Here is an 18,518-nt window from a genome sequence, read left to right on the forward strand (position 1 = left end):
ATGCTGGGTCTTAGTAATCATAGCATTCTTTTCTAAGTGCTCACAGACCAACTGTTGAATTATCTGTTCTAGGACCTTCTCTGGTATCGATGTCAAGCTCACTGGTTGGTAGTTACCTGGGTATTCCTTTTTTGCTCACCTCCAGTCTGTAGGAACCTCACCTGTTCTTCTGCTTGAAACATAGCTGAAGAAAGCTTTTAAAATTATTTTTAACCTCTCTTGCAAGACTCAACTCATTCTGAGCATTAGCTTGCCTGACATTCACCCTGCATCTGTTAGCTACCTGTTTATGCTCCTCCTTTGTGATTTCCCATTTTTTCCATTTCTTATATAGGCAATGATCATTGCACATGTGCTTTACCACAACCTGGAAGTAGCAGTAAAAGGGGGTGGGGTGGGTGTAACGGGGTGGGCTTATTTCAGATTTTAATATTGCACAGCTTGAATTGACTGGATGGATAAAAATTGTCTAGACCCATCTGTTTGATTCAAAACTTTAATTGTGGAACAAAAAGCAGTAAATGATTCAACCAAATAATTCCATATAATATCTTGTGCCGTTCAGCACAGGCTCGGCATCTTAGAAATAAAAGATAATTCCAAACAGACCTAAAAGCTGAGGCCTCTCTCTTCCTACAGCTTCCAGTTTGCCTGAGGCTGTGCATCTTACTCTCACAGAGCATAAGAACGACTCATCCACCACCTTTCCAAGATGGCGAAGTTGTAATTCAATGCCTCTTATGTGACCTAAGGTTAAACACTCATGCGTTAGGTAGCAGAGGACAAGAACAATAGTTAATGATAAACTCATCTAGGCACTCAGAGAGAGCTGTTTCTAGCTTAGTACACTCAAGTGGAATTTCTCCATTTCAGTGTCAATTAAATTATTATACTTAGCAGGGCTTACATGCATTCCACTGTTGCACACAATGACCCAGAATGCAACTCCTGTGCAAATCGAGGGTTGCCTGTACACACCCTTCTTAAATTTCAGCTGATCTGTAAGCTCCTTATGCAGCCAAACCAGTTTCTTTAGATGCCTCCCAATTTTCTTTTTTGCTGGAATTGTCTGCATTTGGGCCTTCAATATTTCACCTTTAGGAAACTCCCATCCATCATGGGCCCCTGTCTCCTTGAGTGCTTCTGACCATGGGATCTCACTCAGTAGTTCCTCAAACTGGAGGCTTCTTCCCCATGAAATCCCTTAGTGCATATAAGATAGTAATGAAAAAAGTTTATAACTTGTTTTTTAGATTGTGCAGTATTGAGCCCCTGTTCTCAAGCACATCATAGCAAATTATCTATGGTAATAAAACATAAAAGAATCTGCCCCACTCCCCTTAATTCCAGTCAACAGCAGGCATTGTCCTTTCACATTGTTTAAATTCCAAAGAAAACCTTCATTGTCCCGATCCTCTGCACAACAGCTGATTTGTTTGTAGCATCCCTTCCATATCTTGCCCAAAGAGTATTTTAAAAACTCAGATGTAGCTACAAACCACATAATTAAAGTAGCACCTGAGCAACCAAGGGAAAGCCACAGAATTCGAGAATTCGAGAATTGCAGAGTTGAAAGGGATCTAGTCCAACTTCCTGTAATACATGTTGGATGAAGAGAACAAGAACGATGTAGAAATTTACAGCAAGATATAAGACGCTGGAAGTATTATTATTTTTTACAGTATATGCTTTACGATGAACTGCTGCGGGGAACAGCACAGAGTTTATAAGGACGGGGATGCATTGTCAACGCTGTTACAGGTTCTTTGTTGAGTTTCTTTGCTTCTGGTATGTGGAAGCTGAATGCCCTCAGCAGGCTAGTGAAAAAGATGAACAGCTCAATCCTCGCCATCTGCTCCCCAATACACGCACGGGCTCCTGAAGAGGAAATAAGGAGAAAGTGGGAAGTGAGCAAAACATTTCCCACCAAATCCAACTCTCAGCAACTAGTTTAAAACTAGTTTAAAATCTCAGTAAGGAATCTGGGTGGGCCAAGTTTCCTACCTACCACCAAAAGTGGTCTCATGGAAAACCCCACTGCTATAAACCCAATTTTAGCAGTAACTTTAATTTTAACTGTCATATGATTCAAGTGCCACCAATAACTTTCACCAAATGTAGACAGTTGCAAAAGTATAGCTATCCACATGTTCTGCATCCTGAAAACAAATTCAGTAATACTATACATAATATTTTGGGAGAGCATAAGATCCTCCCCTATTTCTCATGAGGCTAATGGAACTTCAGGTATTCTTCCTTAGAGACAACCAAGTAAGGTATAGGGATACTCTGTCATAGAAGAACTTGGTTTGGGAAAGATGGCATTAAAAATGGGATCATTGTAGTAAGTTCTGCCTCCTGGAATTAGCAGTTTCCTTTTAAATTATTATTATTAAAAAATGCATAGGTTCTCCATTGTTGATCTTCTTCTTAGTCTGTTTTCCCTCAAATATATAAAATCATAGAATCATTAATTCTAGAGTTGGAAGGGGCCCTGAGGATCATCTCGTCCAACCCCCTGCAATGCAGAAATATGCAGCTGACCCATACAGGGACCAAACCTGCAACCTTGGTGTTATCAGCACCACACTCTAATCAACTGAGCTATAAGTTTGGGGGCAGAAGGATCCCCTAAACTTTGGATCATTGTAGTAAGCTCTACCTCATGGAGAGCCTGATCCTCCTCATAATTTCTAGGTTTAGTAAATGTTAGAATTTAATCAATACTTGGAGTGTTAAGAGAAGGTTCCAGACGCTGAATATAGCAATGTCAAAAATACTGGTCAAACCAGATTTTTTGTCCTAAGAGATCCCCTGGCAGAAGAGCCATCCTGTAGACCTTTGCATCGAGAAACGCCTTTAAGATAAGACCTTTAAGCTGTGCACCAATCATCTCTATGGAGCAGGCATAAGCTATAGATGGGGAGTGCTCTTTCTGCTGTTTGCTTAAATTGAATGGGAAAGTGCTGACAGCCTCTTCAGAAACCTCCCATCTTCTACCAGAGCTGGAGCTCAAGGTCCTGTGACTATTCTCAGGCTTTGCTGGGAGGCTGATGATGAAAGTCTGATAGCTCAGTGTGACACACTCCATCAATTGACTCACTAACCAGGAGAAGGAAGAAGACGAAATCACCTGTCCCAGATATATGCAGGGAGAAGAGCTCTGTTCATCTCTTTCCTGCTGCTGAAGAATAGCATTAACAGTCTTCTTGGATTACAGCCTAGATTCAGCAGCTAATTATTTGCATTCTCCCCAGAGTTTTGACAGCTGACAGTAATGCTTCAAAAGTGAAAATGTATCCTAAACAATTCATTTGAAGCCATGTTCTATGACTTTTCTTTACATGGCTTGCCACTGTTCTCAAATTTCAAGGCGGTCTTTGAGCATCTTACTGTTTTCAGTAGGTTTCACAACATGCTGTCTAGAGTTACCCTTAATGTATAGATAGCTTGCCAGTTAACTGGCAACAGAGGTTGCTTAGAAGTATGTGACTCAACCCTCCCCACCCCCATGTTTTCCCTTGGGTTGAGAAGGCTACTGTGACCTGTTTCAGAGTCTCTACGTACTTGCAGGTAAAGGTAAAGGGACCCCTGACCATTAGGTCCAGTTGTGACCGACTCTGTGGTTGTGGCGCTCATCTTGCTTTACTGGCCAAGGGAGACTGCGTTTGTCCGCAGACAGCTTCTGGGTCATGTGGCCAGCATGACTAAGCTGCTTCTGGCGAACCAGAGCAGCACACCAAAATGCCGTTTACCTTCCCGCCTGAGTGGTACCTATTTATCTACTTGCACTTTAACGTGCTTTTGAACTGCTAGGTTGGCAGGATCTGGGACCGAGTAATGGGAGCTCACTCTGTTGCAGGGATTTGAAACACCGACCTTCTGATCAGCAAGCCCTAGGCTCTGTGGTTTAGACCACAGCACCACCCGCGTCCCACGTACTTGCAGAAGAAAACACAAATTTGGATTAAATATGCATCCACTTTATTCCATATGAAAAGTTGTATTCTCTTTCACGGGTGGGGTGGACAAAGGACTCAGTAATAATGAATGAGTCACACACAGGTAATAAAAGACAAAATGCCAGCAGGTGAAGCTTTCCCATATTTGTATATCTATACTAGAAAAAGATTAACCTATTGAATATCTGCCTGCTACACAGCAGTTGCAACTGGACTTCTCCGCAACCCTTCCCCTCTGCAGGGAGGTGGGACCGATTCGGATGGTCCGCCCCCGCCACTTAATGGATCCAATTGGCTTCCAGAGAGTGGTAGGGGATGCTTTATCCCAAGTTGATGGCCTTTCAGCTGATTCCCTGGTGGCACGCTGGAATGCGGAGTTAACCAGGGCTATTGACTGTCTGGCTCTGAAGCGCCCTCTCCGATTGCATGGAGCCCGGACAGCCCCGTGGTTTTCCCCGGAGCTGAGGGTGATGAAACAATCGTTGAGACGGCTAGAGCGCCGGTGGCGGAAAACTCATTCTGAATCAGACCGGACACGGGTTAGAGCTCAACGTCGAGCCTACCAAGTGGCAATGGTGACGGCGAAGAGGGCCTTCTTCGCCGCCTCCATTGCATCTGCAGAAAACAGCAGCAGGAGACTTTTTCAGGTGGTTCGCAATCTATCGGAACCACCTGTACCACCGGGGCCTGGTAGGGACCCCAAGATCTCCTGCGATGCTTTTGCAAAGTTTTTTGCAGATAAAATCGCTCAGATTCAGAAGGAGGTAGACTCCACCGTGGGAGCAGGGCCAGGGCGGGAGAGTGCTAGAGTTCTGTCTGGTCCTGTTACATGGGATCAATTCCAATCTGTTACCTCCGAGGATGTGGACAGGCTGCTTGGACAAGTGAAACCGACCACCTGTCATTAAACCGCTTCTTAAAAAAACATCTTTAGACCTGGCCAATTTGGCCAACTATCGCCCAGTCTCAAATCTGCCATTCTTGGGCAAGGTGATTGAGCTGGTGGTTGCTGAACAACTCCAAGCACGCCTGGAGGAAACGGACCATTTGGATCCCTTCCAATCGGGATTCAGGCCTCACCATGGGACTGAAACTGCCTTGGTCGCGCTGGTTGATGATCTCCGGCGGGCTAGGGACAAAGGTGAGAGCTGTTTCCTAGTTCTGCTGGATCTCTCAGCGGCCTTTGACACCATCGACCATAACATCCTTCTGGACCGTCTAGAGGGGCTGGCAGCTGGGGGCACTGTCATACAGTGGTTCCGCTCCTTCCTCCTGGGCCGTGTCCAGAAAGTGGTGGTGGGGGATGAGTGTTCAGACCCCTGGGCTCTCACTTGTGGGGTGCCTCAGGGTTCTGTCCTCTCCCCCATGCTTTTTAATATCTATATGAAGCCGCTGGGAGAGATCATCAGGGGGTTTGGACTGGGTGTTCATCAGTATGCAGATGACACCCAGCTCTACCTCTCCTTTAAATCAGAACCAGTGAAGGCGGTGAAGGTCCTGTGTGAGTGCCTGGAGGCGGTTGGAGGATGGATGGCGGCTAACAGATTGAGGTTGAATCCTGACAAGACAGAAGTACTGTTTTTGGGGGACAGGGAGCGGGTTGGTGTGGGGGATTCCCTGGTCTTGAATGGGGTAACTGTGCCCCTGAAGGACCAGGTGCGCAGCCTGGGAGTCATTTTGGACTCACAGCTGTCCATGGAGGCGCAGGTTAACTCTGTGTCCAGGGCAGCTGTCTACCAGCTCCACCTGGTACGCAGGCTAAGACCCTACCTGCCCGCGAACTGTCTCGCCAGAGTGGTGCATGCTCTAGTTATCTCACGCTTGGACTACTGCAACGCGCTCTACGTGGGGCTACCTTTGAAGGTGACCTGGAAACTGCAATTAATCCAGAATGCGGCAGCTAGACTGGTGACTGGGAGTGGCCGCCGGGACCACATAACACCGGTTCTGAGAGATCTGCATTGGCTCCCAGTACATTTCCGAGCACAATTCAAAGTGTTGGTGCTGACCTTTAAAGCCCTAAACGGCCTCGGTCCTGTATACCTGAAGGAGCGTCTCCACCCCCATCGTTCAGCCCGGACACTGAGATCCAGCGCCGAGGGCCTTCTGGCGGTTCCCTCATTGCGAGAAGTGAGGCTACAGGGAACCAGACAGAGGGCCTTCTCGGTAGTGGTGCCCGCCCTGTGGAACGCCCTCCCATCAGATGTCAAAGAGATAAATAATTACCTGTCATTCAGAAGACATCTTAAGGCAGCCCTGTTCAGGGAAGTTTTTAATATGTAACGCTGTACTGTTTTTAACTGATTGGGAGCTGCCCAGAGTAGCTGGGGAAACTCAGCCAGATGGGCGGGGTATAAATAATAAATTATTATTATTATTATTATTATTATTATTATTATTATTTATTCTTTCTGCCTGCCCTGAGATCTCTGCTCTTTCCAATACCCAACCACATTCACTCATTGGCTAAAAACACTGCAATGTGGGAGTAGGATCGTATCTCACAGAGCAATTGTTTTAACTGCTGCTTGTAGTGTTTGCTTCATAGCATCCATTCTACGAGATGAAAGTTCATTTCTGTTGGCTGTGTGCCTGGTACTGCAATGCCACCTATATTTTGTACCCTACCACACCTTCCTGATCAAAGCTTGACCTCATTGAAGCAACCCGGCAAACATGGTTATGAATCACTTAATCATTTACCTGCTCCGAATGCCAGAAATTCTTCTCTAGCCACAAAATTTCCATCCTTGTCCAAAAAATGATTTGGATTGAACTCTCTAGGATTCTCCCATTGTTTCAGATCGTAAAGAACAGAGCGCAGATCTGGAATAACAAAGGTTCCCTGCAAGGAAGAAACAAATGACTCAGCCTACATCCAGGCAGGGCATTATCTTGCAAACGGGTTGTTGAGACCCAATTTTTCTGCGTACTCAGTTGGCACAGGCTCATTGCCATTCTGCTGCTGGCTGCCTACACCACTGGTTGAAGGCTAGCAGGAAATATCCACAGTATGTATTTTTATCCCTCCCTCCCCAATTCCCAAGTAGCTTACAAGATTAAACCTCAGATTTCTTGTTCATTTTTCTTTTTAAAAAATGCTTTTGCGCAATTCTGATTTAACAGAATTGCACCTGCAGGCATGGCTGGGTTATTGTTTTGTTTGTTATTATGTTATGTATTTTTGTGTTTTTACACTGTAAACTGCTGTGATCCTTGGATGGAGGATGGTGTATAAATTTAATAAATAAACAATACATCTCTTAATATAGAAATCAACTTCACCAGGCTCATGTTATTTTCAGTCCACATAATATATAGAGAAGAGATGTGGAGAGAATGTGCACAGTGGACCCGAATGGCTATGAAGCAGAGAAAGCAGAGTCTGTACCTTGGGAATGGGATAACCAAGTATGTTTACATCCTTCACACTCTGCCTAGGTGGCCCAAAAAGCAATATATATTTAGCACGCTGGATCTCATGAATCACTGCATTGGTATAAGGTAGTTTCTTACGATCTTGATAGGAGATTGAGTGAGAGGAACCAAAAACATCTTCCATCTCCTTGTAGACTTTATCTGAGGGAAAAGAATATTTATTCACTTGTTCTTACATAACTCCACAAACTCCAAAGAGAATTTCATATAAAGCTTTCTAACCATCTTCATTCAGAGCTAAACAACAGACTATTGGAATGTGAGTAATATTTCTACATGTGCCTTGATTCTCTTCAATAAATCTATGTATGAGAGCTTTGTGGAGTTTTGTTGAATACTATCCAGATTGAGAGAGAAGTCTCAGGATGGAATAGTAAGAACGAGTGAGTTCACCCTTCTTTCTAGGCTTGAAGAATTAGACTGAAACTAGATTGCAAAAGAGGAAGGGAGGTTTCTTCCTGCTCTGGGCAGAGCCAATAGAAAGGAAGTATTTTCCAGATTGAGAGAGAAGTCTTAGGACGGAATACAGACCATTTCATTCCTGGATCAGGATGGGCTGTTGCTGTCACTGAACAGGTCTCTCTTACCCTAGGCTCAGACTTCGGTAATAGGGTGCCCTAAACAAGGACAAATTCCGGTGCCCTAAATCCAGCACTGCTCTTACCTTGGACTTCTGGATGAATTGCAATAAGGAGCATTGCCCATTTCAGAGTAGAAGCAGTTGTCTCTGTCCCTGCACCAAAAAAATCCAGAATACACTCAGCCAGATTATCTTCATCATATGTAGTATAAGGATCATTCTGGGTCTGTTAAGGATAATGATAAACATTAAATTTATTTTACAACAGACTTAAAGCATTTCACTTTTTGGTGTTCATGAAAATTCTTCAGTATTTTTGTGCAATTTTCTCTTAATATACACATTTTTGTATTCAGTATTGCCTAACCTAGTATACACAGCTTGGCAAAGCAATTTCTTCTAATATCAAGCAATTTTGTGTGTTGTTTTAACTAAGATTTGCATATATTTGCCTACTTTAGCCAAGGGTATGCATTTTTGTGATGAACAGAATTCACATACAGTGAGGATATTGTACCTACTTTCTCAAGCTGAAGTAGATAGAAATCAATGTAGTCCTGTGGCTCAGTCAGGGAATGTTGCTCCCTATGTTTCTCTATCTCCTTCAGCACAATGGAAATTGCCTCATCATAGGCAGAAAATATCTTTTTATGAGTTCCTGGGAGATATTGCATGATCCATGGGAACATTTCATAAAGCTAAAGGGAAGCAAAATCCAAATGTTTATTTATAACTTGAAAAGAATAGTACTAAATATCAGAGGTACTATCTGTCCATGACTGCAAACAGAACAACTTATGCAAAATTCTGGGGAAGAGAAAAGAAATGTCATCAAAGATCTGAGGACCTTACAAAAAGGAAGAATATTCCCACCCACTCCCCGTCTTTAAACCTTACAACAACCCTTGTGAGGAAGGTTAGGCTGAGAAAGAGGGACCAAACAGGTATTTAAAGCCAGGCCTTCTCCATCTATGCCCAACACTCTATCCACGACCAAAACGGTTTTCTGAGTGCTACTGGCCATGGGTTAGGACATTGGGGAGATCTGTCTGGCTCAATAAGGGGGGGGGGAGAACTCACAGCATGGAAAAAGCTGCCTCCAAATTGTAAGCTCATTTCAAGTATCTCCAGCAATCTCTTAAAGTTTTCATCATCTGTAGATAACTGGTTTCCAAATGTCAAAGCACATATTATACTGGAGATTGACTTCGTGATTGGTACCGATGGATCAAATGGCTGTCCTGCAAAAGAAGTCATTTACTGTCATATTACTGTCAAGCTGATAAATTTCACATTAGGGTGGAAGGATACTGGAATCTCCAGCAATAATTTGTTCCAGAAGAAAACAAGCAAAATACATGACATTCCCCCCCAACATAGATAGATCAAATAAAGGTTTCAGCAGACTGGAATGTGCCAGCATTATCACCCTTGTATCACATACCCTTTGAATTTGCAAAGACCTCCACAAGACGATGGGCTGCCTCTTCTATTTGGTGCTCCATGCCTTTCTTCCCCAGCCCCAGCTTCCGCATAGTAGCTATACCAAACCGCCTCTGCTGCCTCCACGTGTGACCATTTGAAAATACAATTCCTGAAGCCATCAAGAAACGAAAAATTATTGGTCACAAATACTCATGCCCAAAAGATTGTTGGGTTGGTTGCCAGCTTAGAAGAGGCCAAATTAAGTGCTTATGCATGCAAGAAATGCAAGGCTGGTGCTGAACCACAGCAAAACTAGACAAGATGCCTTATAATTACCTCCTTGCCCTTATGTCTAGTAAAACTAGGAACTATTATAGCAGGGGTCAGCAAACTTTTTCAGCAGGGGGGCGGTTCACTGTCCCTTAGACCTTGTGGGGGATTGGACTATATTTTGGGGGGGAAATTTGCCCCACAAATAACCCAGAGATGCATTTTAAATAAAAGGACACATTCTACTCATGTAAAAACATGCTGATTCCTGGACCGTCCACAGGCTGGATTTAGACGACTATTGGGCCAGATTTGGCCCCCAGGCCTTAGTTTGCCTACCCATGTATTATAGCATCTTATTTGACAGGGCATACAGAGAAAGAGGACACTGTATCAGAACTAATTTCAAGTACTCTTCTGTCTGGTGTGTAAGAGGCACTTAGTCATCACCCAAGGTGTCCAGCTGTAGCAGTTGACGCTCTTTGTTATTATTTTTAAGTAATTGGTAATTATTCATTATAGAAGGGTTACAGATAAATCCGTAGAATCCATAGGGTTTTGTTGATTACCGGAATTGTGACTTCTTAACATGGGGTACCTTCATGCTCATTGTACCAGCTCCCTTAAATTCTAACACTTTTTAATATTACTTAAATGTTGTTAAGTGGTCGACTTTATACACCATTTCCCACTTTCTTTTTAATACTAATGCTCAGTTAAAGTGTTTAATGTTAGAGTATAAAGGGACTGAAGGGGGCGAAAAAGTCTAATAGTGGATTATTGCTGCAGCTCCTGATGATAACAGGTTCTAAATTTAGCTCCTTAATGGTTGCACTCTACAGTAACAAGAGCCTGATGGCTCATCCTCCTGTCATAGTGGCCAACAAGATGCTCGCTGGAAGCTCACAAGCAGGACCTGAGTTCAACACTACGTTCTCCTTCTCTTGTTTCCAGCAATTGGAATTCAGAAGCATACTGCCTCTGCTTGTGGGGAAAGACTCACTAGCCATAGTGGCTAGTGGCCATGAATAGCTTTATCCTCCCTGAAAGTTGTCTAGGCTAGGGCTGCCATACTGGGATTTCAAAGGTGGAAGTGACATCCAGGGGGAAAGAAGAAGAAGAAGAAGAGTTTGGATTTGATATCCCGCCTTTCACTCCCTTTAAGGAGTCTCAAAGCGGCTAACATTCTCCTTTCCCTTCCTCCCCCACAACAAACACTCTGTGAGGTGAGTGGGGCTGAGAGACTTCAAAGAAGTGTGACTGGCCCAAGGTCACCCAGCAGCTGCATGTGGAGGAGCGGAGACGCGAACCCGGTTCCCCAGATTAGGAGACTACCGCTCTTAACCACTACACCACACTGGCGGTGGTTAGTCCTGGATCTTTGGTAAGTTAACTGAAGATTTGTGTTTTTGTAAACCCCCCCCCCAAAGCTCAACAATTTTGGGGTCTACCTAATTTGGGGGATCTTTCAGGGTGTCCTGGTTTTTACTTTGTGAAATATGGCAACCATATCTAAGCATCTTCCACAGCTCTCCAACTTGCCTTCAGTAGTTGAATTCACTAGTTTAATTTTTGCACTGTGTGAAGTACTTTTGTTTGTCTGCCCTCAATCTTCCAACTCTTATGAGTTCCCTGGGGGGAAGACAAGTAAAACATCTTATTATCCACAACTTACCCCTTCCTTTTAATGTTGTTCTAAGGAAAGGGGTCACCGGTCGGTCAACAAAATCTTCCTCATGGTTGATCAGGGCTTCTTTCACGGCTTGGAAGCCAGACAGTACTACGACAGGTAGAAGTCCTATTCGTATAGTGTAAACGTTTCCATATTGCTTTGCCATCTGCCATTGGGATCAAAGTGGAGGCGAGAAGCAATCATATGGAGGAGGCGATTTCAAGTTAGTATGTGACCTACACCCTTCTTCAGCTTCTGGCAGGGTGGAGCTCTCCACTCCCTTTTAAACATAAGCTACTATTTTAAAGTAACCACTTACATTTCTTCATTCAATAATCATGTAATAACTAAGCATGCACAACTTTGTTAACAAGAGCACCTGTATCTTACTAATGCCTTACCATGCTATGGAAAAAAGGGAAGTCTCTGTTACGGCGGGGGGGGGGGGGAGGGGGGAACCTCTGAGAAAGTGAAGGACAAAGCATATTGCAAGATAAGAGAGATGTAATATGGAAAGAGGGTTACAGTCTTAAGTCCACAGCTTGGGAGGGCTATTAAACACCCATTTGTTTTATCTGGCCTTCCCTTGACTAGTTTGTGCCCTGTTTGCTGGACTGGAGCTGGGGTAGAATGTATTGTTTTGGATTTTTTTAAAAAAATATTTACTTTGCATAATTGTAGCCTTTTTTCTTTCTTTCTTTCTTTTTTTTTTAGTTCAAAAGAGGCTGTCCAGATAAAAGGGCTTTCTGCCTTTATTTCAGACAGATTGGACCATAATGTAAAACAGTATTGCTTGGACAAAAGTTCATTGTATAACACAGTAATGGTAAGTTGTACTGCTTTTTTTCAGATGTGCACAAAAAGGTTTTTCCCTCTCTGTCTACTTCTCAAAGCATATTTCTGTAGGCAAGATGGAAAGGACCAAGTTTGTACCAAATTAATCATTCCCAGGTTGTGGAATAATAGGTTTGGGATTAGAATTCTATTTAAATTCTATTTTATTGATTTTCCATCAATTGTAGCCTTTTTTCATGTGCGCTGCTGTGGGTGGGCTTTGCCCCCCAAAGCAACATAGAACTGTTTGGTTTTTTTAAAAAGGTTTTTTTAATTGTTTTTCAAATTACTTTAGAACCACAAAGACAGATGAACAGTAACAAAACAAAACAAAAATTATACTGTATCCAGCTAAATGCAGGGCATACAAAGCCTAAACATATTAAATGATACCACCCAATCCAAGATCAAAACATCCATATTTCTCTAGATACGGGATAGATACTTGTAAATCTGAAACTATAATACATGAATACTCAGTACAGCATACTGAGTAGAAATGACCAGAATCTTCCTGTCCCTTAGAGACCCCTAATGTATGGAGTCTGTAGGACAGGCATGTCCAAAGTCCACTTTGGGTGCTTAATCCGGCCCTCCGGTCAGTTTATTTGCTTGGGTAAAATCCTAAAAAACCTCAACATCCTAAAAAATCCTTAAAAAAAGCTCAACAACTTTGGTCGGCCCACACAGCCCTTCACTTCATCAAATCTGGCCCTTTTTGACCCCACTGCTTTAGGATATATAGTTTATTTACACATATATACAGCTTGAGCCTACGATGGAGGGGCTCACAGCATTAACACCCCAAAAGGGCCTTGCTTCCCCCCCATAGCCACAGTCTTGTATTCAAACAGAAATCAAGCATCACTCTGTCTCTCTGGCTTCCCAGCCTGCTGCTTCTAGCTTCTAGCTCACATCACTCCACTCTCAGTCAGTGAGGGAGGCCCACGCATTTCCCACTGGTGTGGAGCCACTTCCTTTGTTCCCTTAATGGCTATCACCTCACCAGGAATTTTAATCCTTGCTTATATTTTAATACTTCCTTGATCCAGGGATTAGAAGGTCTCTTGCATACAGCCTATTCCCTGCTGCCCAGCTCATAACAAGATACTTGGTTGAGTCTGAAGTGAAAAGAAGGTTGCCATTACTTTGCACTTTGTACATGGCTCAGAAACTTAGTGCAGAACACTCCTGTCTCAGCAGTGTCTACACTGGCTTGGTCATGTCTACAGAATGGAAGATGGCAGGATCCACAAGTACATGCTCTGCGGAGAGCTGGCTTTAGGTACCAGGCCCAGGGGCAGACCAACACTGTACTAGTAAGATGTCTGCAGACCTGACATGAAGGCTGGAAACATCAACCCTGCCATGTGGAAATCCCTTGCAGATGACCACAGTGCCAGAAAACGATCAAATAGGTTGTGTATCCACAGCAGTGACCAGAGGAAGAATGACCTCTGGGAGGAATGCAGAGAGAAGAAACGCCATGGTGCATCTGCAGCAGCACAACCAGATGCCTTTATCTGCCCCAACTGCAACAAAACATGTCTCTCCCATATCGGCCTCTACAGCCAAAGCAGGTGTTGCAACCTTTCAACAGTTTAACTTTACTTCCAAAGGCCTTTAGAGAGGTGTGAGATGCATGTCTTTGATAAAAAGCTGTGACTCATAGAGTCTATACACCTTCTGAGTCACTGCTGGTTGCGCTCCTTGATGACTGCTTTGGAAATGCTGGTTCAGTGGCATATTGTTCATTGACTGGGGATTTTAGGTCAACTTGCTGGAGATTTTGTAGAATTTTGTAGTTGAAGCAGTTTCAGTATTAGAGACTGATAAACTGATATGGGCTGATGCCTTATTGGTACTTACCATCCAGCTATCCCAGCTGAGCTGGGAGAGCCACAGTTTTCAAACCTCTGTCATACAGAAAACCCCGCCTTCCAGGGCTGGCTCTGTGTAAAGTTAAGGTCTCCTTTGCTACTATGCTCACAGGCAAACTGGAGCTGAGCTAGTCATTTTATGATTGTAAAATAAAAATAATCATTACTGTTGGAGTTATAGGCAAGCAGAAGATTTTTGTTTATTGAGTAAATGATATGAAAACTGACCGATAATAATTGTGCATATAAATTTACTATAAGATACATAAAATCAATAAAAACTATCAGTACTTTTATTGAACAGTAGACTAAACAAGTCAATAAGGTTTTTTTCTCCTAAGCATACACTCTTATAGCCAAGAGTCTTTTGACATCTTAAACTGTCAACACATTAATAATAATAATAATAATAATAATAATAATAATAATAATAATTTATGTATATCTTTCTGGGTTGCCCCAGCCACTCTGAGCAGCTTCCAGCAAATTATAAAACCACAGTAGAATGTCACAGATGAAAATCTTCCCTAAACAGGGCTGCCTTCAGATGTCTTCTAAAAGTCAGATAGTTTTTATGTCCTTGACATCTGGTGGGAGGGTGTTCCACAGGGCGGGTGCAACTACCAAGGAGGCCCTCAGCATAAGCTTAATAAAGTTGTGAGTGTTTAAAGGCTCCGCAAAACTCTGTGTTATTTTAGCTGCAAATGGGCTAACATATGGCAATTGTTGCATTACATTCCTACATTCTTACTTACTTTACATTTCACACCTTGAAATGATTTATCACTGGATAATTTCTTCCAGTTACCAGTGGAAGAAAACAATTCACAATTCTCATTGTGGGTTTTATTAATTAATTAAGCAGATCAATTAATCAGAAAGATGTACCTCAATGAAAGCATCTGAAGAAAGTCTGATCCCAAACGGCCACAGGCTTCCAATGAGAGGAAGCGGAAGAGGCCCTGGAGGATAGCGTCTAAGTGACCAGAGCTGTCTCAGATAGCTCAGAACTGGGCATGGAATCTTCTTAATCCAGTCTATCATTGTTTGCAACATCCTCCTGCCTTTTCTTTCTGTATCTTTGTATCTGTCCAGCACCCCTGTGAGAGGTGAATGCTCTTTTCTCCTGTGGCTTTTTGGCTCTCTCAGAGATGTTGCATTCTGTCTTCGTTTCTCTTCTCATTGCCTTTTAAATACTATAATTAACATATTAGTAAGCAGCAAGGCCTCTTGCACATCTAATAAGTTTCAGAATGGGATCAGATAGGCATGTATTATTTCAGCACGTGTGGTTACTTCTAGACCTATTTATTAATTACTGTAGTCACCTTGATTTGTTTGTGCAAAGTTTGTGGGGAGGTTATAATATAACATAGGAAAGAACTGGTCTCCCATGCTTTTTAGTACCTTTTCCTGTCACTGTTATTACTGCAAAAAGAAAAAGTGAAAAAGAAAGAAAAAATGAAGTGAATTTCTCTCACAAATAAGCGACAATCTGGAAACGTTCTTAGTTGCTTCTGATGGAAAGAGATTTCCATATCAAAGTCTAATATAATCCAAGCCAACCAGGTGATATAGATAATGGTGGTGACCACATTTATTCTGAATACAAACTTAACAACTCTTCATTAAATATATGTACACAAAAGCTGTCCTTTTATTTTTACACAATCTTTGGCTTTGCCTCTCCACAGTCTCTGCAATGATGAAAATTCCACAAAGTATGTTGGATATTCTGGCTTTGCCAACTAACTTCTATGAATGGTTACTCGATTTCCTCACTGAAAACTCCACAAAAACTGATGTGTATTTTTGCACATGGCATCCATATTGAAACCTTCAGTTTGCAAATGTATGTATAACACTGATCAGTGGCGTAGCGTGGGGGGTGCCAGGGGTGCCGGCCGCACCGGGCGCAACATCTGGGGGGGCGCGAGTCCAGAGGGAAGGGACAAGCAATCGAGGCTTGGTTGGAGTGGGGGGTCGTCGTCTCCGTTTGGCCGGCCCCCCTCGAGGAAGCGGGAACCTCTCCAAGGCGCAGCGCGCCGTTGGTGGAGGGAAAAGGGCCGCGCAGCAGCAGCAGCAAAGCCGGGAGGAGGAAGAGGTGGAGGCGCCGCCTGCCGCAGGATCCGATCCGAGCCTGCTAATCGCTTGCTGGGAATTAGGCGCCTCAAAGAGGCAAAGGAAGAGGTGGAGCCGCTGGCCTGGCCGGGAGGAAGCTGGAGAGAGCAGCGCGCCTGGGCGCGCGGCGAGGTTGGGTAGGTGCGCCCTGGCTGGCTCCCCGCCTCCCGGGCTCAGTGCCTCCATGACCCCTCCAGCGGCGATGGGAGAGATGGGGGGGGGTCTGGAGCAGCCCCGGCTGGCCTGCTCCTGCTTCTCCCCCGCCTCCTTCCCGTTGCCGGCGCCTTGATCTCATCCGGATCAGGGACGAAACACGCCCATCCTTCGCTACTCCTTGTCGGGTCACTGCTTCATTTCTCCAGGGAGAGAGAGAGGAGAGGAGTCAAAGGATAAGGTGAAGCTACGGTATATCCTGTTCTGCATTTATTCCCTTCACTGCAGTCCTTTTATGCTGGATTTCACTAATGCAAACCGAAAATGGGATTCACCACAGATTTACTGGAGAGGAGTCCACTTACATGCTAAAAGTCACTGAGATCCATGTGGGAATCTTTTTTCAGCTGGGCGCTGCATTCCATCTTCTGCAACGTTTCACGGACCGCATCCTAGTGGAGGGCGAGGCCAGAGGGAACAGTGTGTGGAGCAAAGGATAGGATTTTTGGCTTTGTACAAAAAGCCTGCCATCCTAACCCCCCTTATGTAGGAGATAGCCCCACTGAATTCACTCTACGTTCTATGTAGACAGGGCTAGGGTTTCACTGTGTAAGCTGCAAGCTACAACTGGTCCTAAACCAATGGATTCATGTTACAAGAAAAAAGATTCTGACTAAACATCAGAAAGAACTTTCTGACAGAGCAGTTCAACAGTAGAATGGTCCTCCTTAGCAGAGGATGGACTCTCCTTCCTTTGAGGTTTCTACACAGAGTTTGGATGGCCATCTGTCATGGATGCTTTAGCTGAGATTCCTGCATTGCAGGGGGTTGGACAAGATGATCCTCAGAGGTTATGCCCAAAACAGGTACAAGCAGTGGCGTAGCATGGGGGGTGCAGGGGGGGCCAGCCGCACCAGGCGCAACATCTGGGGGTTAGGGTTAGGGGGCGCAAATCCACGGGTTAGGGGGCGCAAATTACTTGCCTTGCCCCGGGTGCTGACAACCCACGCTACGCCACTGACACTGATTGTTGTTTCATAGTGTAGATTCCATTTTTATGCCCTGCTTGGTGAATGGGTCAATCTACTTTCTGTCTATATCACTTCTTTTCATATGTGCTCAGGATAAGTCTTCTGTCCCACTACATTTTTTTAAAAAAGGAAGTCTGAGCGGAAATTCATATTGTTAAAATGCATGTATTTGAACATATTTTCCTCTCAATGTTCTAAAATAAAAAATTCCTTCCAGTAGCACCTTAGAGACCAACTAAGTTTGTTATTGGTATGAGCTTTCGTGTGCATGCACACTTCTTCAGATACGCGGAATCAGAAGTCACCAGACCCTTATATATAGTGAGAGGGTGGGGAGGGGTATTACTCAAAAGGGTGGTGGGAATGGGTGATTGGCTGATAGGTGTGGTAAATCTGTTGACGACTGTTAACGACTGCAATTGGAATTACAGGAAAGAGCAAGGGGTAACATTTCTAAAGTTACTTTATTCTTAAATACATTTCAGAATACTTATATCAGTTTATTTTTGAGCTGAAAACAACAATGCAAAGTTAAAGAAGTGTGCAGTCAGAAGGATAATTGTCTTATGATTTACACATTAGTCTAGGAGGATTATCCTGAGCTTTTGTTTGTCCTTCTTACCTGTCAGGTATTTAGTTGGGAGCAACCACCTAGAAGCATAAGCCAAAGGGCGAGAAGCAAAAGATAACCTGTCACTCAAGAAATCCAGGTTATCCCTAAATCAGCCTTTAGTCCCAGGATGCTGTTGGACTACAACTCCCATCTTCCCCGAACACAGGTTCTGCTGGCTGGGGATGACTGGAGTTGTAGTCCAACATTTGGGGACCAAAGGTTGAAAAAGGCTGTCCTAAGCTGTGAAGAGCATATTCTTCCTCTACAACATAGGAGCCAACTCCTAGGGACTAAGGTCCTGCCGCCGCCGCCTTCCCCCCAATACAATATTTGAGAGGGAGGCAGGAAATAGTCAGAACATCTGCAGTCTGCTTTGGGGCTGGTTCATGGATGTGAATAACATAGGGCTGCCATACGTCCAGATTTTCCCGGATATTACTGGGATTTTGAAGGGGGAATTGATATGGGGGGGGGGAGGGGAATTCATCCTGGATCAATCAAAGAAAAGCTTTGGGGTGTCCTGGTTTTTACTTTTTGAA

At 43.8% G+C, this 18,518-nt stretch overlaps 1 protein-coding gene across 1 annotated transcript; it reads right to left on the reverse strand.

The window, feature by feature from the left end:
• Positions 1 to 1,690: 1,690 nt before the first annotated feature.
• On the reverse strand, positions 1,691 to 11,583 carry LOC128413474 (cytochrome P450 2J2-like). The gene is made up of 8 exons (XM_053387475.1): positions 11,351 to 11,583; positions 9,425 to 9,574; positions 9,061 to 9,221; positions 8,502 to 8,678; positions 8,065 to 8,206; positions 7,354 to 7,541; positions 6,666 to 6,807; positions 1,691 to 1,878 (listed from the first exon to the last, which is right to left on the reverse strand). The coding sequence occupies exons 1-8, from the start codon at positions 11,511 to 11,513 to the stop codon at positions 1,691 to 1,693; spliced, it is 1,311 nt and encodes a 436-aa protein (XP_053243450.1). The 5' UTR covers positions 11,514 to 11,583.
• Positions 11,584 to 18,518: the final 6,935 nt, after the last annotated feature.

The sequence above is a fragment of the Podarcis raffonei genome, chromosome 5 (genome assembly GCF_027172205.1).
Source record: "Podarcis raffonei isolate rPodRaf1 chromosome 5, rPodRaf1.pri, whole genome shotgun sequence".
Classification (NCBI taxonomy): domain Eukaryota; kingdom Metazoa; phylum Chordata; class Lepidosauria; order Squamata; family Lacertidae; genus Podarcis; species Podarcis raffonei.